This window comes from Stenella coeruleoalba, assembly GCF_951394435.1.
Source record: "Stenella coeruleoalba genome assembly, chromosome: 9".
Taxonomy (NCBI): domain Eukaryota; kingdom Metazoa; phylum Chordata; class Mammalia; order Artiodactyla; family Delphinidae; genus Stenella; species Stenella coeruleoalba.
Window position 1 is genome coordinate 46,893,106 of NC_137155.1, and position 27,178 is coordinate 46,920,283.

The 27,178-nt window shown below is 38.8% G+C and overlaps 1 protein-coding gene across 10 annotated transcripts in view; it reads right to left on the bottom strand.

Annotated features, from left to right (window-relative positions):
• Nucleotides 1-27,178, bottom strand: part of ASB4 (ankyrin repeat and SOCS box containing 4) — a 363,721-nt gene that overhangs the window by 227,691 nt on the left and 108,852 nt on the right. For all 10 annotated transcript variants that reach the window (XR_013829960.1, XM_079932597.1, XM_079932599.1 and 7 more), the window contains 2 exons: nucleotides 14,636-14,679; nucleotides 13,245-13,387 (listed from right to left, as the gene is read on the bottom strand). Coding sequence is in view for 9 of the 10 variants with exons in the window: in XM_079932597.1 (XP_079788723.1) it covers nucleotides 13,245-13,387; nucleotides 14,636-14,679 (187 nt within the window). In the remaining variant the exon portion in view is untranslated. The remainder of the gene's footprint in view (nucleotides 1-13,244; nucleotides 13,388-14,635; nucleotides 14,680-27,178) is intronic.

Sequence of the window (27,178 nt, forward strand, 5' to 3'; positions counted from 1 at the left end):
CAATATGCCAGACACTTATTCAGAGCACTGCAGTGGACAACAACAACAAAAATCCCTGCCCATGTGGAATTAAGCTAATGGATTTAAGTAGTAATGAAGTCCCCAGATCTTTCCAATCTCCTGTACACTAGAAACTGTCACAAAGTTGTAATTCACTGAATTTCGTACAGAAATAATATAGCTTGTTTATATGCAATTAATTGATCTGGTCCCCCTTATGGGTTTTCTACATAACTTAGTGGCAAAGGGAAGGACAACTTAATTTTAGTCCAACTGGATATGCTTAGTCTGATCCAAATATTTAGCAGTCTCTTTAGGTGAATCCTCAGTCTCTTTGGATAAAAGTCTCTATCTTTGAGAATTTTGAATTTCCCTCTAATATGGTCATTTCCAATATGGATTTCCCTCTGAAAATATGGGATATGTATAGGAGCAATACTAATTCAAAATACTAATACTTAGCATCCAGAATCAATTAGAAGAGAATTTAGCCATAAATAACCAGTATGACTAGACCAGTGTACACCAGGTGAAGATCAGTCAGGGGTAGGAATGCAGCTTATATGACCTCATGAGAGGAGAGGCAGTCCTAAGATGAACTCATTGTCCTCTAGACCCTCCCTGATCTTCATAGCAGAGTGGCTCCTCTAAATTGGTCTTGTCTGGGTGTATTCAGGTTTCTGGCATCCACCACTGGAGAACGTGATCCTAGTCATTTGCCTCCAATCTTGATGTCCTCAAATACCACAGCCTCTGGCTATGTTAGTCCAATCTATGCTCTGAAACTCTGTGTCCTCTCTCCAGGCACACTGTCACTCTCTCACACTTCATACAGAGACCATGAAGAACCAGCAGCTTTCTATAGCCACCTTCTTGCCATCTTTTTGGGGCCAGAATGGACATGGACCTAAGCTGAGGGCTGGGGTTCTCCAGGGCGTCTACATTCTCCCCGATGCTGAGTCACTGCTCTCAGCATCTTCAGACCTCCTCAGGCATATCTTGTTACCAAGTCCCCTCCCCTCTCCATGGCTCTACCAACGTTCAACTCTGAAACAAGTGTGTGACTAGGGATGAGAACGTGGCATCTGACCCCTCCATCAACCTATATCTCTTCTCATAATCCCTCAAGACTTCCAGGCTTCCTGACTAAAAGGGTCCAGTTTTAGACTTCTTACTTCCTCTTTAACTTTTTCTTTGTCTCCCTAGGTCGGCAAGCTTGTTGACCTCCCTCCATAGGTGGGAGAGCTGTCATTGCATTGTGGAAGAAACTTTGGATCCTGAATCCTTTGAGCATGGTTCTTGATATACTAAAGAAGGAGATACAATTATTTAGAAGAAAATCCTCATTTTCTTAAAGCCTGATTTTCACAACTATTGCATTTCTAAAAGTCAGCATTGAGATTTAAACCTTACCAAAGGCCAATATATCTTAGGGTGTTCTCATACTTTCTTTCCTTGGGTTGATAAACATCAAGACTTGGCCCTGAAGGCTGAGGGCTACAAAGTACACGATTTAAGAATGAAAATTAAAAGCATTGATTTAATGTTTGGAAACAAATTTATAATTCTGACCTAAAGAAAGGACTTTAAGTTTTCCCACCAAAGCTATTTCGGTCCCATCTCATAACTATAAAAATAAATAAATGCAAATTCTGCAGAATATTTTGAGAAAACAAAGCAAATTTCCATGAAGAAATGCAGAAAATTGAGAAAGTCATCTGGATTATTGTGCTAAAAAATCAATTATTGACCAATTTATCTGAGCGGCAGAGGATAAAACTAAGAGATTATTATTTGCACTTAGAAAACAAATAGCAGCTTAACTAAAATGCCCCTCAAGGTCATTCTAATATATAGGAAGTAAAGTGACCAATGCTAATAAAACACATTTGAGAGCTTTCCACATTATCCAGACCACTGCTTCAAGCCACTGTCTCTCTAGGCCTCAAGAGGCAAAATTATACAGAGACTATATTTTACTCTGTCTGTTCAGGCCCGTCAGAAATTCCTGTCTCCTCTGATCTTAAAAATAAAAACTCCCCATCCTGTAAGAAGAGTTTTTTATTAGTGTTTCACAACATGCTCAGGACAGTGTCCTCTCCTCTCGGAGCAAAGTGAAGAACCTTCCAACAAGGTGATGATATTGTGCAAGGGGCCTGGAAGACCCTCTTGTACTCTCTGAGGACCTATAGGGGAGGCAGCAGGCACAGAAGCCCGGCTGCTTGTTTTCTTGATGTCTGTGTACAACATAGTCTGACCACTTGGAGTATCTTCTCTGAAGCACAAATAGCTCCTTGGTCCCTGAAGGCATTTAAACATGAATTTGCTACTAAGCCAGCAACTACCTATCAAAGGCAACCACAGAGAAGAAATCAGAAGCCAAGGCTTCTAAGATATACCTACAGAAACCAAAACTTCTGTGAAAACAGAACCCCTTGGGCCTCCCTGACTTTCCTAGGCAGATGAATTAGGATGCCCTTGCCATCAGCCCACAGAAATTGTTGATAAGCTGATCTGGTATCTTTTTCTTCTTAGCTGCTATACTTAAGTCTACCATGCAGCATCTTACTGATTACATGCCATCTTGTTTTGTTTGTTATTGTGTCATATATGTTAGTGTTAATGTTTTGTATAAAGATTGCTTTTGGTTATAGGTAACACCAACAACTGAAACTGACAAATAATAAAAAAGATTTATCAGTTTACAGAATGGACAATTCCAGTTAAAGCATGGGTTTCAGGACAGCTCTGATCCAGGGATCTATAAAGTCATCAGGGCACTTTCAGGTTGCTGGGACTGTTAGTGGTGTAATTACAATTGTCATCATTATTTCTAGTTTACAGATTAGGAAAACTAAGAACGCAAAGACTGTAAGTGAATTATACAAGGTTAAATGACAAATAAATGACGGATCCAAGATTCAAGCCTACTCCTTGAGACTCCAAACCAATGTTGCTATTGGAGCAAAGGCTTCTTATAGAGTTTTGTGAGGCATTGTATTATGATCACTAAGTAGCCTAGGAAAAAATCTGCTTAATTTACCTCTTCATTCAATAAACATTGATTAGGAACTTACTATGGGCCAGGCACTATATTAGTCATCTTTTGCTACATAACAAGTAACCCCAAAATGCATGACCTTAAAGCAATAATAATCACTTATTATCTCTCATGGTTTCTGTGGGTCAAGAATTCAGACAGGACACTATGGGAAAGGGAAAGGCTTGTCTCTGCTACATGATATTTGAGTCCTCTGTTGGAAGACTCAAAGGCTAGGTGTTAAAAGATCCCCTTTCAGAACGGTTTGGTCACTTAGCTAACAAGTTGGTGCATGCAGTTTGGTTCCTGTCCATGTACTCCACGGGGCTGCTTCAATGTCCTCATGACATGGCAGCTGGCTTCCCCCAGAATGAAGAACCCGTGAGAGAAAGTTGGAAGCTGCAATGCCTTTTCTTACCTGACTTAGGAAGTCATACACCACCACTTCCACCATATTCTTTTGGCCACACTGAGCTGCCCTGATTTGATGTGAGATGAAGATAAAAGAAAAGCATGGGGGACTTCCCTGGTGGCCTACTGGTTAGGATTCAGGCTTTCACTTCAGGGGCCCGGGTTATATCCCTGGTCAGGGAAGATGCCACAAGCCACACAGTGTGGCCAAAAAAAGGAAAAGAGAAAGAAAAAGAAAGGCATGAATACCAGGAAATGAGAGTCATTAGGGGTTCATCTTAGCCACTGCTGGGGCTCTTCTTAAGCACTGTAAACACATGAAGAAAATCCCTACCTTTATGGAGCTTGTCTACTAGTGAAGGGATCATAGGGGAATCAGACAATTAAAAAAACAGTAAAAAAACATAGTTTGTCAGGTGGTAATACATGCCACAGAGAATAATAAACTAGGGAAAGTCTAGGATCCCAGCCAGCTCATAAGTCACCCATGTATATAGATCAGAAAAATGTATGTTCCTCTGGGCCAATAAGTGAAAAAAAGCACCCTCCACTTCCAGGCTAGCCCTGGGAAGGTGTTATGGCCTTGGAAAGCACGGCAATTTCAAATATATGATCAGAGAAGTCCTCACTTTCCCTGAGCAAAAACCTGAAAGAAGTGTGAGAGCAAGGCATGCTGATATCTAGGGGGAGAGCTTTCTAGGTCACGGAAGCAGGAGATGCTAGTGCCCTGAGATAAGGAAAAGGAGGTGACCCTAAAAGGCCATCCTGATTCAGATACCTCTACCTCTTTTCAGGTATTTTTGAAGCTCAATAAAGCTTAACAGTGTAACTGATGTATGTCATTTATTTCATTTCTTATACTTCTTGAACCCAAGTCCAATTCTCTAAGTTAAACTTAGAACAGCATTTTTGTATTTGCTGTGTGTCTGGCCTGGTAGTTAAGTTCTCAAAAATGGCTTATCATTGATGATAGTTTTATATGTTCCATAAATAAGCAGAAAAGTACACACTTCATTTTATTTGTGGATATTCAGTATTGAAGTGGAGCAAACACAAAAATTTCTCAAACTATATTAGGGTTTCAATTCCCTGTTCTCCAAGGTCCCTATATCACCCTTCATGTCAGGGCATGGCAGACGATTTATAACAGAGACCTTGCAAACTAGTACCATTACAGCTATACTTTTGTAACAATGCAGATCAAGTCTGTGTGCTAAGCATACTATTTCATAAGAACAATTTCCATGGTTGAAAGAATCAAACCAAACAATGTATATAAATGTGATTTGTACGTTGCAAAGCATTCCAGAAGCATTACAGGATTACTGTTGCTGCCGTTCATATCAGTGAGAGCTAACAGAACATCACAACTCTCCTGAGAAAGAAAACTCTCCTGAGTAGCTCCTGGTGTTACTGTAAAAGAGCACTGGACTGGGAAACCTGGTTGTGTTGCCAGCTCTGGTGATAATTAGCTGTGTGTGTTTCAAATAATTCAAAATACCTCTCAATGACTCAGTTTCCTCTAAATCAAAATGAGACCTACTAGACCCACTCCTCAGTCTTTAGTTTTTCTTTTTTTCTCTCATTGAATTCGGGGTCTCCTGGATATTGGCAAAGCTTGACAGTGTTTTACAAGGGCAGACGTCCGTGCCCCATTCTCTGAATGGGCTGCCCATTGCCCTTGCCCGCAGAGAGGGTCAGTTTCTGTCTTCAACCAGTTGGGGGCGCTGGAAGAACTCTTAATACCGTCTCAATTCTAAAGTTCTTGGTGGAATTACAAACTGGAAGCGTGTGTTTAGCATAAAATCTGTTTTTAAAAATCCCACAAATGACTGAAATGATTGCTTTGTAAGCAATAGGGCTCAAAATCCTTCTCAAGCACATCTTCACTTAGAACTCTATTTGTGGCCTGGCATCCTTCTCTTTGGAATGCTGAAGCCATTCTTTAGCCACTACTACACACTTGGAATTAATATCGGCGAGCAAACCAGCTGTCTTCCATGTGAGAGTATTTAGACTGAATTTGTAGTGCATCACTCGGAGCTTTTCTAGGGCTTCTTGGTCGCTGGCACCATGTTACATTGTTCTCTTTCATTTGCTCCCTTAATGAGTGGTGGATGACAGAATGGCTGGATTGACACAAGCAATAACCAAGCTCTGGTCCACCTGAATTTTGACAGACTACATTTAATGTCATCGTTGACTGTGAAAGACAAGGTTTCTTGAGATAAAACATCCCTGCGCACACAGGGGGGCACTGACTCTGTGCTCCAGGTCTCCTAGCAACTGGCCTGCATTTACATGCCCTTCCAGCATGGTTCAAACGCCCAGCAGAGCTTGTATTTCCATCCCTCACCCCGTTACACACATCACAAAATCAACTCGAGGGAATCATTTACCACAATTTTGTCTCATCAGAACATACACAGCATTTGCATCCGCTTTTTAATTTTGACAAATTTACAAAGCAAGAGGGAAGAAAACTGCCCTTCCCTTTCAGGTGTTAAAGACATCAGACTGTTCTGAGTTGTCTTTTCTAACATTCTGGAACGTCTATTAAGACCTACAGCTCTGGGCTTCCCTGGTGGCGCAGTGGTTGAGAGTCCGTCTGCCGATACAGGGGACACGGGTTCATGCCCCGGTCCGGGAAGATCCCACATGGCGCGGAGCGGCTGGGCCCGTGGGCCATGGCCGCTGAGCCTGTGCGTCCGGAGCCTGTGCTCCGCAACGGGAGAGGCCACAACAGTGAGAGGTCCGCGTACCACAAAAAAAAAAAAAAAAAAAAAAAAAACCCTACAGCTCTCAGAAGCCAGTAAGCTTTTTACCAATTAGAAAGATTCCTCAACTTTATTTTATGTTTGTGGAGATACTAAGCTGTGAATGCCCACAAAATGCGTGAAAGCTGTTTGTTCTGGAGCACTGCTGAACATAACACATAATCTCTGGGTTCTTACAGAGAAAATTTTGCATGATGAGTCATGCAGACAAAGCTTCAGTTACAGGAAAACCATAGGAAAATAATCTACCTAAAGAAAAACAGCATTCTTGCTTTTTCAAGAACTTACTTACTTGTCAAGTAGAATCACAGAATTTTAAACTAGAAAACAGTTTTGACTTAAGTGTATCAAACCTACTTATTTAAGGAAAAAAAGTACTGAGACCAGATAGCTTGTGTGACTTACTCAAGATTCCACAGTTAATCAGTGGCAAAGTGGGGGCTCAGACTTAGGGTCAAGCTTCATACTTTAGTTTTTGATGCTGCCTCCCTACAGTTCTCATTTTATACCTCCTCTCCCCAGTGGACTTAGCAGTGTGAAGAAAAAATAGGCAGCCACTTTAGTGCACACGAGAAAGTCATCCTACTCTCTTTAAAGTGGATAAATTTATGAAAACTTTACAAATTTGTAAAACAAGCAGTGTTCAATTATTATTTTATATATGTGATATTCTGTTGTGGTTGCTATGTATTCAGGGGATTCAAAAGCTCACACAGAGTTCATCCTTCGGCAGATATTTAAGAGTGCTCTCTTAGAAAGAAATCCACAAATACAGCTTCTAACAACAAAGCACATTTAAAAGCTGTGAACATCTTTCTGGAGAGAATTAAAGCTATGCTGTTAGTTGTCATTTATGTGCTGTCTTTAACACACCACGCCACATGATGGCAGTGTTCCTCGGTAAATGAACCTGGAAAAACAACTGCAGTATCCCCTGGAAAAAAAAACCCTACACCAATGCAGATAAAACTTGATCCAGATTAAATCATAAATATGGGTTAAATTTTTTGGGGTTTTATCCACTTAAACCATATCTTTTATGATCATATTTTCCTACAATGAATTTCTCTGTTCAGAATTTGCCATGGGTCTATGATGTTATAGAATGAATTTCAAGATGTGAGTGGTTAGCAAATACATAAATATAAGTTAAACGTTGTTTGGAGGGGGAGGGTGGTTGTCGGTCTACTGTTTGTTTTCACTGCGATGGTATTAAGAAGAACACTTAAAATAATAAACTAAATATGTTTTGTACCGTGTGTCTTTAGATTCTTTCCAGACCGTTATTGTCTTATGAGTCTCTGTCTTTGGGTGTGGGAAAGCAAGGCAAGCTTGCTTCTCATGCTCAGAATTTTCCTCTTAGGCTGAAAATATTCCCTCTAAGACGAGAAGGAGATTTCCTGAGTCTCTTCTAAAAAGGCGTGAAGCCACAGATGGAGGTGAAAGCAGCAGCTACTGTCAGTCAAGGCTGCAGGCAAGACTGTGAAATCAAAGATTTGTTCCCGTTTCCCAGCCCCGGCCCTTTCTAGTGTCTCTTAGGCTGCCCCTTGACAGCGCCAGGGGGTAAAAGAGCTAGGCTTGTCCTCTAGATCTTTATTTCTTGATCCTTCCTAGGTGGATTTTGTATTTGAAACACGGGTTGTGAACTTTCTATAAATCTTACAAGAATGAATGTGAGTTACCTGCAAGGGAATATCTGGGGACAGGCATGCAATGTACACCCAACTCATACAGTGAACAGACTTGGCCGGAAGCTGTCAGAGGACTCTCTGGGCTTGCCTGGCAGTCCTGCCACCGCATACCACAATTCAACAACTATTGACAGAGTTATTATTTATGTGTCTGACAGTGGTAGGAGTGGCAGCAGGATGAGTAGCAAGATGCAGCCCCTGATCTCAAGAACTTACAGTAGAATCAAAGAAATGAGAAATACAGACTACACAACAGGGCAGAACAGAATATACTGTGAGAGTATTATGGAAGGAAGAGCTCACACCTTCTGATTGAAGGCTCAAGAAAGATTTCATAGAGGAAATGATATTTGACATAGGATTTTGATAGAAACCGAAAAACATTAGGTGTTTGGTTACACTGTGTCACCACCTAGGAATGTGCTCTCCCCTATATCTCCACTCACTGAAGGCCCTTCCCAGTCTTAACCTATGTCAACTATCCCTCATGGCAGGGAGTGAGGGCATAGGGAGAGAATGGTAATCCAATTTTACTAAAATAAAAAGAATCTCGGGGCTTCCCTGGTGGTGCAATGGTTGAGAATCTGCCTGCCAATGCAAGGGACACGTGTTTGAGCCCTGGTCTGGGAAGATCCCACATGCCGCAGAGCAACTAGGCCCGTGAGCCACAACTACTGAGCCTGCGCGTCTGGAGCCTGTGCTCCACAACAAGAGAGACCAAGATGGTGAGAGGCCCGCGCACCACGATGAAGAGTAGCCCCCGCTTGCTGCAACTAGAGAAAGCTCTCGCACAGAAACGAAGACCCAACACAGCCAAAAATAAATAAATAAATAGATACATTTATAAAAAAAGAATCTCAACCGGAGAAATAGAAGATAACACTGGACACCTGATTTGGGTCTATAACTATAGGAGGCCTTGAATGCAAATAGAGCAGTTCATGTTAAACCCCACCAATGATGGGAATCACTGAGGAATGCCAATACTCTGGGTTGTAATTTTATGTCCAAATTCTGTATCCAGCTGGGCATAGGGAGAACTATGTAAGTAAAGATAGTCATTAAATATAACTGATGACTTATTCTATTCTATTGGCAGCCTGAATTATGATAAGGGTTCTCAAACTTTAAGGTACTTCAGAATCATCTGGAAAGCTTGTTACATTGCAGACTGCTGGGCCCCAACTCTCAAAGTTCTGATTAAGTTTGGGTGAGACCTGAGAATTTGTTCAGTGCCAATGCTGCTGGTCTGGGGACCACACTTAAAGAACAATTAGTTTATGGGCTCTACAGAATATTTGTCAGGTTAGAGAAAGCTACCTCGTCCTAAGGATCATACCACAAAAATACCTCCTAAGCCCTTCCCTGATTATGGTTTCTATATTTCAATGATTGGGAACATCAGATAATTTTTATCTTAACCACATGCTTGTTCTGAATTAAAAAAAAAAAAATTTGCTGTTGAAAACATGGTATGCATATAATATAAAAATGAGTTTTTAGAATCTGTTTTATTTCCATCACAGACCTCATTGATTTGAAACTGTATGTTAAGTGATCATAACCAGCTATTGGGGGCTACAGTAACTTAGAATGTTGAAAGAAATATACAGAACCAAAGACCCAAGAAAAGAAATTTAAATGATAATGAGTGAGATGACTATCCCATGTGATAAATTTTATTTCTTTAAAATATCAAAACATATAAGATATTATTAAGTGCTATAGTCTATGTATATCCTATTTTTATATTTTGGCCAAAAAAACAGAGAAAAATACAAATGGCCGTTTATATATATAAACGGCTGGGGTAATCATTCAATTGAATAGCCAAGAAAAGCTAATGGGTTACAGTTCAGGACACGTATGCTCTTGGGAGCTAACGTGAGGTCAGGAAACTGTATCAACCTGATCATGTGATGTACAGTCTGGGCCCTATCTGTTATAGGTGTGCCTCTGCTTTTAGCAAATACCACACATAAAAAGCCAGCTTTACAGAAAAGGTCAGGATTCATTGAAAAATCCTAGAAGAGTCTTTGAGATAATTTATGGCTTTATTTTACAGTTGCTGAAGGTGAAGTATAAAGAGGAAATGTGTCCAAAGCCACCCAGTTTCTTCTTTCCATCCCCCATCCCATCTAACCTGATAGTCAGTGAGTAAACACCTTCCCTTCTCTGATTTCCCACACCCTTCGCTTCCACCAGCCCTTGAGTCTCTCACTATTGTTCCCCATCTGTTGGCTCTGTCTCTCCAACAATGATTGCAAATGCCTCAAAAACAGGAGCCGCTTCTTCATCCCTCTCCTGAATTCCCTATGGATACATTAAGGGGCTGATTATTCCATTTATTACAAAAAAAAAAGAAGAAACCTCCAAATTACAAAAGCATTCACAATAGGATCTGTATTCTATAGGCTCTTTCAGGTTGCAAGAGCAATGGAGACCAATCGTGCTTCCCTCATTAATGGGGGTTTATTGTGAGGACAAACAGGACGCAGACTCAGCAGCTGCACACACAGCCGGCCCCACCAGGAACTCCTCACTGCCTGTTATTGTCCTGGATGAACCTGTAGCTCCTACGGCCGAGGCCGCGCAGCTGCTCTCCTGACTTAACTGCTTACCCTCTCTGTGCCTCGGGTCCTTCACCTTTAAAATGGACATCATCATAATACCTACCTCGTTGGCTTGTTGGGAGGATTAACTGGGTTGACATATGTAAAGCTCTTACAAGGGTATCTGGGGCATAGTAAATGCTAGAAGATGTTGGCCATCACTATTAATTCAGCCCCTCCCCCATATCTCCTTGAATATGAGGGTTCTGGCTCCTCTGAAAGATACAGGCACAAAATTCCCTTTTTGTCTTCTGTGAGAAGTTGCCTTCCCCCCCCCCCCACCACATAGTTTCTGCTCACTGGTATCATTACTGCCCTGGTACAGAGAATCAGCTCACTGCCCTTCACTTCAGAAAAGGCCTCAGGAGCGACTGATTCCATGGAAACTTGCCACTGGTGAGCCATCATTTATTCTAGTGCCAGACTGCTGGAGGGTTGAGAGAGGAAATGGAGGATTTATCAGATTAGCTTCCTTGTACTGAGGCAGTTTGAATTTTCTCTACAAGTTCTGGCAAATCTTGACTTAACTATAGCATGGCTAAATTCTACAAACACTGTGAGGAGGGAAATAGAAATTTCCAGGAGGACGTGAGCTGAAATTGTACAGTTGGACCCGTGTGAGTCTGCAGGAGCACTGCTTGGGGCCGGCTGCAAATCTAGCTGAGGTGTTAATGTTTTATCATTCTGCAAAGAGGCTCTCTTGTAGTTAGCCCCGCTGTTGAATCTGGAGTCTGTCCTGAGCCTTTTTGCTCAAGGTTATGCACGTGGACCTAGGCAGAACATCCTTAAAGCCCCTATTAGTGAGAGCTGACTGCTTTCCCCTGTGAAGACAAGCATTACATTGCAGTAAAATGCAAATCCACTAACAGGCAACTGCAGATTTACAGCACTGCAGTTCCAGAGGAATCACAGGAAATAGAACCTTGTCTCTCCTGGTAAATCGGAGGTACAGACTTCTCCAGATTGCTTAGGACTCCACGCAGGAATGGCTACATAATTTGCAAGGCCCAGTGCAAAGTGAAAATATGGGATCTCCTGTTTAGAAATTACTACGACTTTCAAGATGGTGACAACAGAGGATTAACACAAGTGCTGGATCTTTCAGAGCACAGGGCTCTGGGCAACTGCCCAAGTCACACGCCTATGAAACTAGATCTGATGCCAGGTGTCACTGAAAAGTGGCACTTACGGTTTAAACACATCATATGGCCTATAGGGAGAGAATATGAGTGCAGGGGTCAACCTTGTTTCCCCACCTCCTGCAGCCCTGGGGACAACCACCCCATCATTTGATTGACGGGGGTAGAATCAAAACGGACCGCATTGCTGAGCCCCGCCTAGTTTTACTAGTGATATTGTGTCATGCTCCTACCACCACACACCACACACCACCCTTTGCTGTGAGTCTGAGGACACTCACACTCCCCCTCTGGTCCTTGTGGTTTCTGCTTTGCATTCAGTAAGAGATTGAGTAGCACAGTGCTTGAAAGTACAGACTCTGTACCATGGCTAGTTGTGCAACCTTGGGCAAGTTATTTAATCTTTCTGTGCCTCAGTTTCTTCATGTATAAAAATGTGGATAACAGTAGTAGCTGTCTAAGAAAGCAAACTATGTTAGCACACATAAAATACTTAGAATTGTCCTGGGTACACAGTAAATGCTCTACGGTATTAGCTGTTATTCACCTGCCACCTTTGTCCCAATTGAAATCTTCTGTTGCTACCATCACTGTCCTCTGGACCCCTGAAGTTCATGTTGGGGGTTGGGGCATTCCTCCACTGAGGCAAGAGGGTACTGGGCCAGGACTTCAAATTCATTACAGGCCAAAAATTCAGACATTTGTTTATATTTCCAAATGAGGTTAGATACATGTGTTTACAGAGATACACTAACAGCATTGGAGGGCCTCTGTTCCTCCTACAAAAGTAATTGCTAAGTGTAAATATTTTAAGTTCAGTACAACCCTACTTTGGCATGTCTTCATTTTTAAGTATACCAGAGGCTGTGGAAATAGAGGGGGCCTCCTCAGCGTGTCAAGGGTCCTTGACACGGCCACTCCTGACCTTCCTCCTCTTTCCAGTAGTTAGAAAAGCAGGAACTGGAATCCACATTGTTCTGCAAAGGAGGAAGCCCACAGGAAAGAGAAGGGAAAATAACATGGGCCCTGAAGCAGGAGCTCTGGGGATCAAAACTGACTCAGACTCCAGCCCCGTTTTCTGTGAGGCCAGCCACGTTCGTTGAAGGGAGCATCTGTTCCTCTGTAGAATGGATTAAATGTACCTTCTTCCCTAAGTCACAGGGCTGCTGGCATTCGGGCAGGATAGATACTTCAGAAAACACAGTAAGAATGGAGCCAAAGGGGAAAGGAAAAAAGGAGACATTTCAAAGAGGCCATCAAGAACCAAGTCACTCTGGTGTCAATGATGGCTGAAAATGGAAATATGGCATAAAATAGGAGTTGAATTTAAAGCTCTAGAAGAAAACAAACAAAAGGTTGAGCTTACTTTGTAAACAGGGTCATATACTATGAGTTATGTGTGAATTTCTTTCTCTTGTTTGGTGATAGATTAGAAAGGAATTTTAAATAAAACATAAATATCTTTCCTAATTGGTGGGGGGGGGGCGGTGGAGAGGGAAGAAAACCCTACCTTTAGTTTCAAATGAATTAATGGATGGGGAAGTGCGAAAATTATCATCAGCCTTTCTTCTTACCGTCAGTCACCACAGCTGCAATGCCTGTCCACACAGCAAACAAGAAATGAGAAAGTACCAGCTGATGCAGCCTCTGCAAGGCTTTACTGTCCTCCTGGCGGTGCAGGGGTAGACAGGGAATCTTGAGCAAATCTGTGTACTCTCTGCTTGATAGATAAAAAGAGAATTTTATTGCACAAGGTTTATAAATGTGGCCCTTGCTACATGTGTTTGTTCATTTTTTTAAATTTTAATGGAAAAACAGTATTTTATTTGCTTAGATCTATGCATTTTAAGAGTCTTAAAAATAAGCGTAAAAGAGCTTTTACTGCAACATAAAGATCAAAGAGAGTCAATTTCCTCCCACAACTATTTCTTCAGGTGCTTTTTATTCTGAAATGTTATCTTCTTCTTTTCAAAATGGTGCCCAGAATGAAAAAGCGATCTGTATTTAAATATCTGCATTATATTTTCTTCGCTTTTCAAGAAACTGTGTGCCCAGACATTTAATGGTCAGATTACACTTATAACGAAACTAGAACAAAAATTCAGAAATTGTATACCTGTAATTTGGGGGAATGTGTTTAAAATTAAAAACAAAAACCAAAAACTTTTTCCGAGAAGAAGCTCTGTGCACTGTATTAGGATGGGCTACTCTGATTCAGAATCTGTTGCCATGGTGACCAATCTGGGTGCCTTGTGGGCTCTGTAAGACAGGCTAGTGTGGTAATTATATAAGCTGAAGTGCTGCTGAATAACCCCAGGAAGGCAGGACTGCCTCAGTGCAATTTCTAGGAAACCACTATTTTAAAATTCATACATCATAATGCCTTCTTCTTTTATATGGAAATCTACCATTTTGTATTTTTTGTATATAAATCTGATAAGACTGATAGAGTAGAAAATAAAATTTACTAACTTCTGAACATCAGAAATATGCCAAATTAACTGTATTTTATACTAATGAATTTATTTCCAACAATTCTATTTTTTTGTGACTGGACAATGAACCAGCAATTAAATGGCCTACTGTTTGTCATAATATGCCACGTGTGACTTAGGTTTTTTTTAAATATGTAATATATAATAATTATAAAAGTAGGTAATTGATTAGAACAATAAATCAATGCCATTTTTAACCTAAATAGACAAGTTAAATTAGTTAAGTGTGAAGTGCAATTAATACATAGATTTCAATAATTTCAATGAAAAATATATTTAAGAAGAAGATACATACAAATCTTATCAATCTTTTTCATATTTTACATTCCACATTGTCACACGTGGTCATAGGCCATGATTGTAAGAGATAGATCATTACTTGGCACACAGGAAATTGGTTTCTGATGATGATGTAATGTTCTTCCTTCATTCAGCAAACAGTTACTTAATGAGAAAGCTAGATATTTCACCTTAAACAAGTCTTTTCACCTCCTCGGGTCTTCAGTTTCCTCATCTGTAAAATAAAATTTCGTATTCAGGGCCTTTCCAGATCAAAAATTCCACAGTTCTAGAACTCACAAGATAAAATAGTCTTCATTATCAGTTGTCTAGTACTTTTACTTTGAAGAAAACTACTATTTATTCAATACTGACCGTATCTTGACACTGTGTTTGACATTTTACTTATATTACCTGTGGTACTACAAGGTAGGTACTGTAATCCCACTTAACAAATGAAGAAACAGGGTATATAATTTGAATCTAACTCAAATTTCATGTACTTTGTATTACACCATGCACATTAGTGAAGGATCTTCAGCTATCTCTATGGATGGATGATATTTTTGTGATGATAAAAAAATGTAAAGTACGATTGTATAACATGTCAGAACTCTGAAAGCATTGATTTTTTTTAATTATTAAAGAACTCTGAAATCAATGTGACAAAAGACTAAACTGAACTATCATGAAATAGGGACTTGCAGATTCTTCCAAAGGCAATGGGATGTAAGAAGTGGAAACTACTTAGTGCAAGAACAATGCTAAAAATGGGACTTAGACATTCTCTTACTGTTTATTAGTACCCCTTTTTGTCTAGTCATACTTAGGTGATTAATCATGGATCTAGGTCTGATGAATTGAATTTTATAAAAATTAAATGCTGGTAAAAATAACCATTGTAATGAGCACTTAAAATGACAGATATGACTTTCATTAACTTGAGTGTTTTTTCTACTACTCCTCAGAAAGCACTTTCTCTCCCCCTGTATTTGAAGATGAGGCTGATAATGAAGTGGCTATTCAGGTGTCCACATTTATTTGCAAAATCATCGTGTATTTCACAAACTCCCTCCATTACGTACATGGTCTTCTGTTCAGTAGTTTTACATACTTTTTACTGAATCAATACTGGCCCTTTCCTGTTCTGTCCAAAGAAGAGCCCCCCCCACCCCCGCCCAAATGCTTTATAACTCAATGAATGCAGTTCTGGCTCTTTATCTTGGAGACTTTTTTGCCTCAAGTCCCAATGTTATACCCCATCTTGTTTTCTGTTGTGTGAAAGAGGGGTCTGATGACAGATTTCATTTCCCAGAATTTATTACCTATTGTGTATATTGCGGTTCAGTCACAATGACCCCATCTGCATTTAGGTTGAATGGGGGGCCCCCACCCTGACCCAATTTAATAAAAAAATAATGAGGCCACTCAAAGCTCATAGATGTGTCAGCACTATGAAAAGGGTCTATAATCAATGCAAATGTGATGTTTTCCTGCTTTGTGGAGCACAGAGGTTTGACACCCATCTCTTTTACTGGATCAAATCAGACTCCCTCTTTGCTTTGAGAATCTAATGAAAGGTATGGACTTTCTTCTTCCCTCAAAAAAAAAAAAAAATGCATGGGGCTGGATAATTTATTGAAATGTTAATTGGTGGGTTGTTTCATGCTCTATTTTTTCCTCCCTCCTGTTTCAGGAATGTGGTCAAGCCTCTTGAGATGCGAATTGTCCCCCTGAGGTTGTACAGAGCACAACCTGCCAATCCATTCATGGGAGGCCTCCCTGAAAGTTCAGGAAGCTTTGTATTGTCCAAGGATGGGGCTGGGAGAGTATCAGTAATGACTGAGCTCGGATTTCCTGCCATCCAAGGCAGAATGGGGGCTTGGGGTCAAGTTTAAGTTGATTTAAAGTTTATTGCATAATATGATGTTTTTGCACACTTGTGTGTAGATATAGGTTCCCATCCTCTCTATAATTCTATGTACCCACACATAATTTTACACAATATTTCTGAGGGTTTGTGACCTCCATCCCCCAATTCATCCTACCCCACTCTCTGAGGTCAATAATAAGAATTTTAACGTTTATTAAGCGGTTACTATTGAGTTTTAACACAGAATAATTCATGTATTTTTAATGAAGAGGAGTAAGGGTTAAGAGGTTAAATAACTTTCTTAAGGTCACACAAGCCGTATTGATGGAGGTAGGATTTGAACCCAGACACACATGGGGTAGTAGTAAGCTATACTGTTGCACAAAAGCCATTGCTCTAGGATGCTATCCTCAGGACTGACTTTTATTTCTTTTACCTTCCTTAGTTTCCTAAAGACACCCTTTAGTAATCCACGCCCCTGAACCTGGTCATAATGTAACAAATCCCCATACAGAGATCAGTCACCATTCACACTCTGACATATTAAATGAGGCCCCTGCTATATGCCATTACCTGTTGGACCCAGGTCCCCACTATGCCATCCCCACATCTTAGAAGAACTCTGTGGCTTTGACTGGCTATTTCACCTCTCCAAACTTCAGATTCCTTATCAACGAAATGGGGATGATAAAAATACCTATGACATGAGATTGTTGTGTGAATTATATCAAAAGCAGGGCACATTAATTACTTGGCATAGGATAGGGCCTAGTACATAAGAGTTCAATCAACGGCAGCTCATTGTTATAATTAAACTGCATTATTCTAATCATGAAGAATTGCCCTCAGTTGATACTTCTTTGAAAGCAGACAAGGCCTGGGATCTGGAAGGTCTTCTGTGACTCCTTCGGGCTTATAAATTCTTCCTTTGCACTACCATAGTATTTTTTTTTTTTTTTTTTTTTTTGCAGTACACGGGCCTCTCACCATTGTGGCCTCTCCCATTGCAGAGCACAGGCTCCGGACGCGCAGGCTCAGCGGCCATGGCTCACGGGCCCAGCCGCTCTGCGGCATGTGGGATCTTCCCGGACCGGGGCACGAACCCGCGTCCCCTGCATCGGCAGGCGGACTCTCAACCACTGCGCCACCAGGGAAGCCCTACCATAGTATTTTGAACATACTTCATTGTTGCTTTTTGGATTCCATAAAAATTATGTTTTCACATATCTGTTTTCCATCACTGGACTGACAGCATCATATTGATTGTTGACATCTCAGTATCTAGCACAGGATCAAGCACTTAGGCTAGGAACTCCAGGAGTCCACCCCAGTTGTGCCTGGCTGTGACCTGGGTATGGCCAGAATAAAATATATCTATAATAATAATGATTTTGTATGTAGGAATACTAGGTATGAAATAATATTTGAAATGGAACAGAAAAGAATGAAGTACTATAGTTTCACATAATTTACCATTAGCATTTTCCCCCAGCTTTATTAGATATATAATTGACACATACATATTACTATGTTTCTTATTCTTCTCAGGGACTGTTTAATTTTTTTACTGTAACAGAAAACATAGAATATAGCAATATTTTAAAGGTAACACACATCCAGCCTTCAAGTGAACTAAAGATTTTGTTAGATGTTCTTTATAGAATTTAAGTTAGAATTTAATATTGGAAAAAATAACTTATCATTGACAATAAATATACGACTTCTTACCTTTCCCTAGTTTGTGTAAATTGAGATCATTTTAAGTAAAGATTGGTAGCATAAAATATCTTCAAAGCTGGTGCACAGAACTCCTGTACCAGTCATTTAAATGAGTTCTCAAAGAGTTGAAAAGAATCCTGATTTCATTCGATTTACTACTGATGTGTCTCATGGAGGGAAAGGTTGACTATTAACAAAACAGTTAGACTTGAGGAAAGGTTTTGAAGAAAGAAAATGAAAAGCATTTAAAATTTAAAATGTAAATCAAGTTTCTAGCTTTAGAATAGAGTATTAATTCAGGCCAGACTAATTTCAAATTTATGATAATTTCATTAGCTGCATTGAAGCTTTCCTTGATCCAATCTGTAAAAGAGTAGTTTGCTAATTAATAATTACAAAATATGGGAGATATTTAAGGCATTGTTTTCAAGCACTATTTGCATTTGTTGTTTTCAAGCACCATTTGCTCACAAGCTACTAATTATAATTTTAATTCATTTATTAACTTAGATCCAACAGAATCTTTGGTAATGTTTTACTATTCATTACTAATATTATTGTAATTACTTAAAAGTTATATAAATGCATTTATGTTCCAATGATATAATTCAGAATTTTTAAAGTAATTAAACTTCATTTTCTGGTATAGGTTACGTGTTAGCTTTTAATTTACTAAAAAAGACTTAATAGACAACCTCTAAATTAATACTTTCAACTATATAGTGAAGGACTGAACTGCTATGGAGAAGTAAATAAATAAAACATTCTTACAAGTATGGTGAAACCTGTCAATGTTTTTTTTTTTTAAACTAAGCTACAAACTTTTTATCAATCTGTCTTAAACTCACACTAATCAGATAAAATAATTTGTATAAACTCTTTAATGCAATAGGGCATCTTTCCACTTTAATTAATATCCTTACATGCCCACAACGGTCATAGTTTACCTTTGTTTCTCAAATAGTCCATGTTAATTTCTGTGGTAAAATTGTAAGTAATAGTAATTATTATAATGGATGATTAAGTTGAAGACAAATATCAATCCATGGTTCTTTTCAAAGTGGTACTATTTTTTTTTTCCATCTCAGTAGTTATATAGAGCTCACTGATCCTCCAGTCTTCCTCTTAAACCTCTGACAAATCTTTTTAGAAGTCCCCCTGAGACCCTTCTTCTTTCTCTTTTCTCTGGGTTTTACTTGGGATTCTCACCTAAGTTCTTTCTCTTCCCCCTTTGTATTCACCTTTCATCTCAACTGTTGCCATGGAGTCAACCATAGCAACGATTGACCAATCAATAGCTGTCTGATTTCTCAAAAGCAGCTCAATCCAATAGCTCACTTTGTCTCTGTGGTATTTCTTTATATATATAAAGCTAGAAAAAAAATCCCAGTTTTAATCATTTAAATGCTTTATTAATTGATGCATATATTTTTGCTGAAATTAGTATTTCTTTGCATGTAATTTTGTTATTCTCAATAAGCAGGATTTATTAAGAGAGTTTTAAATAATTTAAATTTTATATTTTATAAGCCCTTTACATAAAATAAATTCACAGAAACAAATGTTCTTTATACTCTTGTTCTAGAGGACAAACTGATCCCATGTGGAAGCTCTCCCTTCCATAGTGATTAACTAGAAATAACAGAAAAGATGTGTGATTTTAAAATCCATTACCACAGAGGGAAACATAAATGGGTAACTTCAGGGGAATCCTAGAAAAATTTTAAAAATGGAATTAAATATGAGGAAAAAAACCGAAGGGTGCTGCTCTGGAGACTGCTGGTTCCAGACAAAATGGTGTAAACACATTCCATTTTATTTCTCCCACTAATCACAGCAACAACAACCACAAAAGTCTTGGGGAAAAAATGTAAGACACTTATAGAAGACTCTAAAGGGAGGAGAAAATAAAGTGGAGTGGCTAGGGACCTTGGAACTTGAGGAACAACCTGGCAGTAAATTCTCTGAGTTTTTTCTTGCCTCATAAATACCTCAGCCTGAATGCTAGAGAACCTAGAAACATCAACAGTCACAGACAGAAAGCAGCCCCAAGAAAAGTCTGCTTTCTCTAGCCAGAGGACCAGGAAAAGGTGATCCAACAAGACACAAACTCCTTAACCATACCTGCCTGTTCTGGGTGGGGGTGAACATTAGGAAAAGCACCACTCCTCTCCCCTACCACACTGGGCACTGCAGTGGCAGACCAAGGGGGCAGAGCTCTGTTTTCTACTCTGCCCACAGTAGTAACAAGGAGATGACCCTCGCCACATGAGTCAGAGGGTGAAACCCTGTCTTCCAAACTTGCCATGAAACAAAGAGGTGGTACCCTTCCATATACTCAGACAGTGCTGAGAGATTGTGGGATGCAGTACAGTCATCTGGGTAACCGAAGCAGAGCAGATTAGAATAGCATGGCAGAGTCTTGATAAACTAAACTGATATTTGAACTATAGTACACCAAAAGAGTAACAGGATATGCATTCTGAACCTAAATAGGTTGCTAAAGAAGATGACTTAATAGGAACCAAAGTCTCATAACACAATACTCAAAATGTCCAGGGTACAGTACACAATTGTCATACCAAGAACCAGGAAAGTCTAAACCAAATGAGAAAAGACAATCAATAGATGACAACATCTACATAACACAGATGTTGGAATTGTCTGAGCAGGATTTGCAAAAAGCTGTCTAAAATGCTTTAACAAGCAATTGTGAACAATTTTGAAACAAATTTTAAAAAACAGAAAATATTGCAAAGAAATAGAAGATGTAAAGAAAATTTAAATGGAAATTCTAGAACTGAAAAATACAATAATCTAAATAAAAACCTCGCTGGACAGTCTCAATAACAGAATGGAGATACAAGGTAAGAATCAGTGAACTTTAAGGTAGTTTAATAGAAATTATTTAATCAAAAATACATAGGGAAAATGTTTTTTGAATAAACTGAGTCCTAGGGACCTATAGGATAATAACAAGAGATCTTAGATTCATGTTATCAAAGTCCCAGAAAGAAAGAAAAAAAAATGCAGTATTGAAAACAATTCAAAGAAACAATGGCTAAAAACTTCACAACTTTGATGAAAGATATAAACCTACAGATTCAGGTAGCTGAGCAAACCACAAACAGAATAAACTCTCCAAAATCTATACCTAAATACATCACAGTCACAGACAAGAGAAAAACTTTTGAAAGCAGTCAGGTAAAAATCAACACATTACCTACAGAGGAACAATGATTCAAATAACAGCTGGTTACTCATTAAAAATCATGAAGGTCAGAAGAAGTGATACAAAATTTTTCAAGTACTGAAAGAAAAGAACCGTCAACCCAGAATTATATATCCAGTAAAAATATGCTTCAGGAATAAGAAGAATTAGAGGATAAAGAAAAAATTAAGAGAAATTATCCCCAGCAGAATGAAAGAATAGCTAAAGCAAATTCTTCATACTGAAAGAAAATGATAACAGAAGGAAACAAAGAACATCAAAAATGAAGAAAGAACAACTTAAAGGATAAACTATATGGGCAAGTCCAATAGATTATTTTCCCTTGCAATTAAAAAAAATCATGTTTAACAGTTATAACAGTGTCTGATATGGTTCTCAGTGTATGTAGAAGTAATATTTTAAGGCAACTACATTATAAAGAGGGAGAATAAAGTGACCTAAACAATGGTGATGCATCCACATTACACTTGAAGTGGTAAAATACTGATGATAATAGACTACAATAAGCTGCATATACTTATTGTAACACCTAGAACAACCACTTAAAAAAACTGAATGAAGAGACAGACTCAAGAGATAATACTGTAGATAAATCAAAATGGAATACAAAAAAAAAAAAAAAAAAAGCTCAAGCAACACCGAGAAAGACAAGAAAGGAAAAATCAGAAGAATGAAAAATAAAGAGAATAAACAAAGCACATAATAAATGGCAGACATGAATTCTGAAATATCAATAATTACCTTAAGTATAAATAGCTTAAAACACATGAAAAAGGGAGGTGCAAAGTACATGAAGCAAAAACTTACAGAAATGAAAGAAGAAATAGAGAAATCCATAATCGCAGTTGGGGACTTCAATATCCCTTTGTTAAAAGGTAGTAGAAATAGTAGAAAAAAATGTTAGGAAGGATTTAAGAGAATTAAACAATACCCAGCCAAAGAAATCTAATTGATATTTATAAGAACATTCTACCCAACAGCAGCAGAACACACATTCTTTTTAAGTGTGCTTGGGACATCCACAAAAGACTATTTCTTAGATCATAAAATGAACCTTAAGAAATTAAAAGAACTAAGATCACATAAAGTATGTTCTCTGATCATAATGGAGTCAAACTAGAATTCAATAACAGAAAGAAAGGAAAAAAATCACTAAACACTTAGAAATCAAACAATCTACTTCTAAATAATCCATGTGTCAAATAAGTAGTCCCAGGGAAAAACGTTTTAAATCAACTGAATTAAAATGAAAATACAGCACATCAGAACTGTAGAAAACCACAATGAGATATCTATCACTACATATTTACCAGAATGGCTAAAATAAAAAAAAAAATAATAATGACAACACCATATCCTGGCGAGGATCTGGAGAAACTGGATTTTTTCATACATTTCTGGTAGGGATGTAAAATAGTACAGCTACTTCAAGAAGCAGTTTGGCAGTTTCTCAAAAAACTAAACATGCAACTATCACGTGACCCAGCAATTGCATTCCTGGGCATTTATCTTAGAGAAATGAAAACTTATGCTCACACAAAGACCTATAGATGAGTGTTCATGGAAGCTTTTTTGTTATAATCAAAAACTGGAATCAGTCCAGATGTTCTTCAACAGGTGAATGGTTTAACAAACTTTTACACTGTTACAGTTACACTGACCATGGAAAACTACTCAGCAATTAATTTAAAATGAACTATTGATATATACAACAATTTGGATGAATCTCCAGGGAATTATGCTAAAAAGCCAATCCCCCCAAATTGCATACTGTATGATTCCACTTATGTGACATTTCTGAAATTGCAAAATTTTAGAAAATGAAGACAGAATAGTGGTTGTGAGGAGGTGGGGAAAGGAAGGATGAGAAGGAGAGAGGTATGGCTGTAAAAGGGCAACATAAGGGACCCTTGTGGTGGTGGTAATGGAACTGCTCAGTGGTGGAGGATACATGAACCTACAAAGGTGATAAAATTGTATAGTACTTAATACACACACACATACAAATGAGTACAAGTAAAACTGGGGAAACCTGAATAAAATCAATGGGTTTCATCAATGTCAATAACCTAGTTGTGATATTATACTATAATTTTTCAAAATATTACCATTGAGGGAAACTGGGCAAGGTGTATGAGGGATCTCTCTGTATTATCTCTTACCACTGCATGTGAGTCTATAATTATCTCAATAAAAATTTCAATTAAAAAATCTGTGGTATGTAGCTCAAGCAGTGATACAGGGAAATTTATGGGAATAAAATGCTTAAACTTTAGCCTATGTTGCTAGTAATTTTTGCTCAGAAAGTCCTGATTATGCAGAAAGATGAAAATATTAGTTGCTTCTGGACAAATATATCACAGATTTAAATGTAATACTATAAAACTTTTAGAAGAAAACATGAAGAAAATCTTTGTGACCTAGAGTTGGGTAAAGAGTTCTTAGATATGACTCCAAAGGCATGATTCATAAAAGAAATAATCACTGAATTGGAGCTCATCAAAATTTGAAATGCTTGCTCTGCAAAATACCCTATTAAGAATATAAAAACACAAAACAAAAACTGGGAGAAAATATTTGCAAATCATGTATTCAATGAAACATTCATATCCAGAACATGTAAAGAGTATTTTACCTCAACAGTAAAGCAAACAATCCAATTAGAAATGGGTAAAAGATTTGAACATACACTTTACCAAAGGGAATGGAAAATATGTACACTCAAAAATTTTCAATACCATTAATGTGGTAGGCAGAATAATGGCCTCCAAATGGTGTCCACCTTCTAACTTCTGGAACCTGTGAATATATGATCTTACTTGGTGGAAGGGACTTTGCAGATGTGATTAAAGTTAAGGGCCTTGGGACTGCCCTGGCAGTCCAGTGGTTAAGACTTTGCTTTCCAGTGAACGGGGTTCAGGTGCAATCCCTGGTCGGGGAGGTAAGATCCTACATGCCTCGGGGCCAAAAAAACTAAAGCATAAAACAGAAGCAACATTGTAACAAACTCAATAAAGACTTTAAAAATGGTCCATGTCAAAAAAAAAATTCTAAAAAAAAAAAAGTTAAGGACCTTGAGATAGGGAGATTATCCTGGGTTATCCAGGTAGGCCCAGTTTTATCATATGAGTCCTTAAAAGGTGAAAATCTTTTCTGGCTATGGTCAGAGATACACAACAACAGAAGGGTCAAAGATATGTGATATTGCTGGCTTTGAAGATGCAAGGAGGGCCAGGAGCCTCTAGAAGCTAGAAAAGTCAAGGAAATAAATCTTCCAAAAAGGAATGAAGCCCTGCCTACACCACAATTTTAGCCTCATGGGACCTGTGTCAGGCTTCTGAACTACAGAACTATAAAACAATAAACTTGTGCTGTTTTAAACTGCTAAAGTGGTGGTAAGTTGTTAGGGCAGCAATAGAAAACTAATACAATCAGTCATTACAGAAACACAAATTAAAACCATGATGAGATACCAATACATGCCCATTAAAACAGCTAAAATAAAAATTACTGACAGTAGCAAACACTGGAGAGGATGTGGAGAAACTGAATCCTCATAAATTGCTAGTGGGAATGTAAAATGATACAGCTACTCTGGGAAGCAGTTTGGAATTTTCCTTAAAATCTAAACATGCAACTATCACATGAGCCAGAAATTGTACTTCTGGACATTATCTTAGATAAATGAAAACTAATGTTTACACAAAAACCTATAAAGTAATGTTCATAGAAGCTTTATTTGTAATAGCCCAAAACAGGAAACGATCCAAACGTCCTGCAATGGATGAATCAATAAACAAACAGTGATATACCCATACTATGAAATAATTCTCAGCGATAAATAGAAACAAACTACAGACACATGCAACAACTTGGATGGATCTCAAGAGCATTATCTGAGTGAAAAAAAAAAGTCAGTCTCAAGGAGTTGAATACTGTATGATTCCATCTGCATAACATTCTCAAAGTGACAAACTACAGTGATGGAGAACAGGTCAGTGGTAGCCAGGGGTTAGGGTTGGGGAAAGTGTGTGACTATTAAGAGATAAAATGAAGGACTTTATCTGCAATGATGGAACATTGCTGTATCCTGGTTGTGAAGATAGTTATCTGAATCTATGTCATAAAATCTTATAGAACTACCCCCCCCAAAAATAAACACAGTCTACAACAGCATCATTCATAAAAGCCAAAAAGTGGAAACAACCCAAATTTCCAACAACTGATGAATGGATACACAAAATGTGGTACAGCAATATAATAAAATGGTTTTTGGCAATAAAAAAGAATAAAGTACTGATACATGCTACAAAATGGATGAAAACATTAGGCAAATACACAGAGACAGAAGGTAAATTAGTGATTGCCTAGGACTGGAGGATAGAGAATCAAGAGTGACTGCTAATGGGTATGGGTTTTCCTTTTGGATGTAATGAAAATGGTCTAAAATTAGATTATGTTGATGGTTTTACAACTCTGAATTTACGACAAATCAGTGAATTGTACACTTTAAATGGGTGAATTTGTGGGATATGAATTGTATGGCATATGGTATATGAATCATAATTTCAGTAAAGCTGTTTTTTAAAAAAAAGGAGTGCATGTCAAAACTGATGAAATCTGAATGAGGCCTGCACCTGAGCTAATGGTATTGTGCCAGAATGAGTTTCTTGGCTTTGACAACGTATAACATACATTGTACTGAGTGAAGGGTACATGGGAATCCTCCGTACTATTTGGCAACTTCTTGTGAGTCATAAATTATTTCAAAATTAAAAAATTATTTTTAAGGAAAGTGTGCTGCTTCGTGCACTTGGTTGAAAGACCTTTGAAGTAGGAGGGAGCCCTGGGACAATGGACAGAAAGATGACAGGGTTACTACAGCGGGAGAAGTCAAGTATGTCAACCACTCCATGGTTCTCCCTGTGTAAAGAAACAAGCAAGAGTGGTGCCCACCTTCAGACAGCAACAACACATGTAGAGGCCTCCATTGGAAAGGAAGGACTAGGATCTTGGAATAATGGTCACAAACAAGAGGAATGAAGAGTGTCCATCTCTCCTGTAGCTATAGGTACACCCCAATCAATATTCTGCCTCTCCCACAAGTGACTGCAAGCAGTCTGCCAGTCCACTCCCAGCATCATTTCATGAACCTCCCCCATATGTTGGCTGGAGTAAATTGATGGAGCTTTCCCAGGATGGCCAAACAGGGCAACACAAATACAAAGATACACACATGACCACTTAACAGTTGAGATTAGCCAGCATCATGAGAAAGAGGTACCATGCATGAAAGAACGCACACGTGAAGAAATAGTTACTAGAGCTGGCAGCACTGGACTTTAGACACCATCACTACTTTATTTAACACATATTTCCTCAGCTTCCCTGTTATGTACCAGGTACTTTAACTTCTGGAGATACCACAGTAAACACAACAGGCAAGGTTGCTACCATCATGGACATTTCAATTTTTACTGGTCGAGACAGACAAAAAAAATATAAACAAAAGAAAATATCAGAGCACAAAACGTGTTTTGGACAAAAATAAAGCAGGGTGGACCTTCCCTGGTGGTGCAGTTGTTAAGAATCTGACTGCCAATGCAGGGGACACGGGTTCAAGCCCTGGTCCGGGAAGATCCCGCATGCCACAGAGCAACTAAGCCTGTGCACCACAACTACTGAGCCTGTGCTCTAGAGCCTGCGTACCACAACTACTGAGCCCGCGCACCACAACTACTGAAGCCCGTGCGCCTAGAGCCCGTGCTCTGCAACAAGAGAAGCCACCGCAATGAGAAGCCTGTGTGCACTGCACGAAGAGTAGCCCCACTCACTGCAAATACAGAAAGGCTGCACACATCAACGAAGACCCAACGCAGCCAAAAATAAATAAATTAATAAATTAATTAA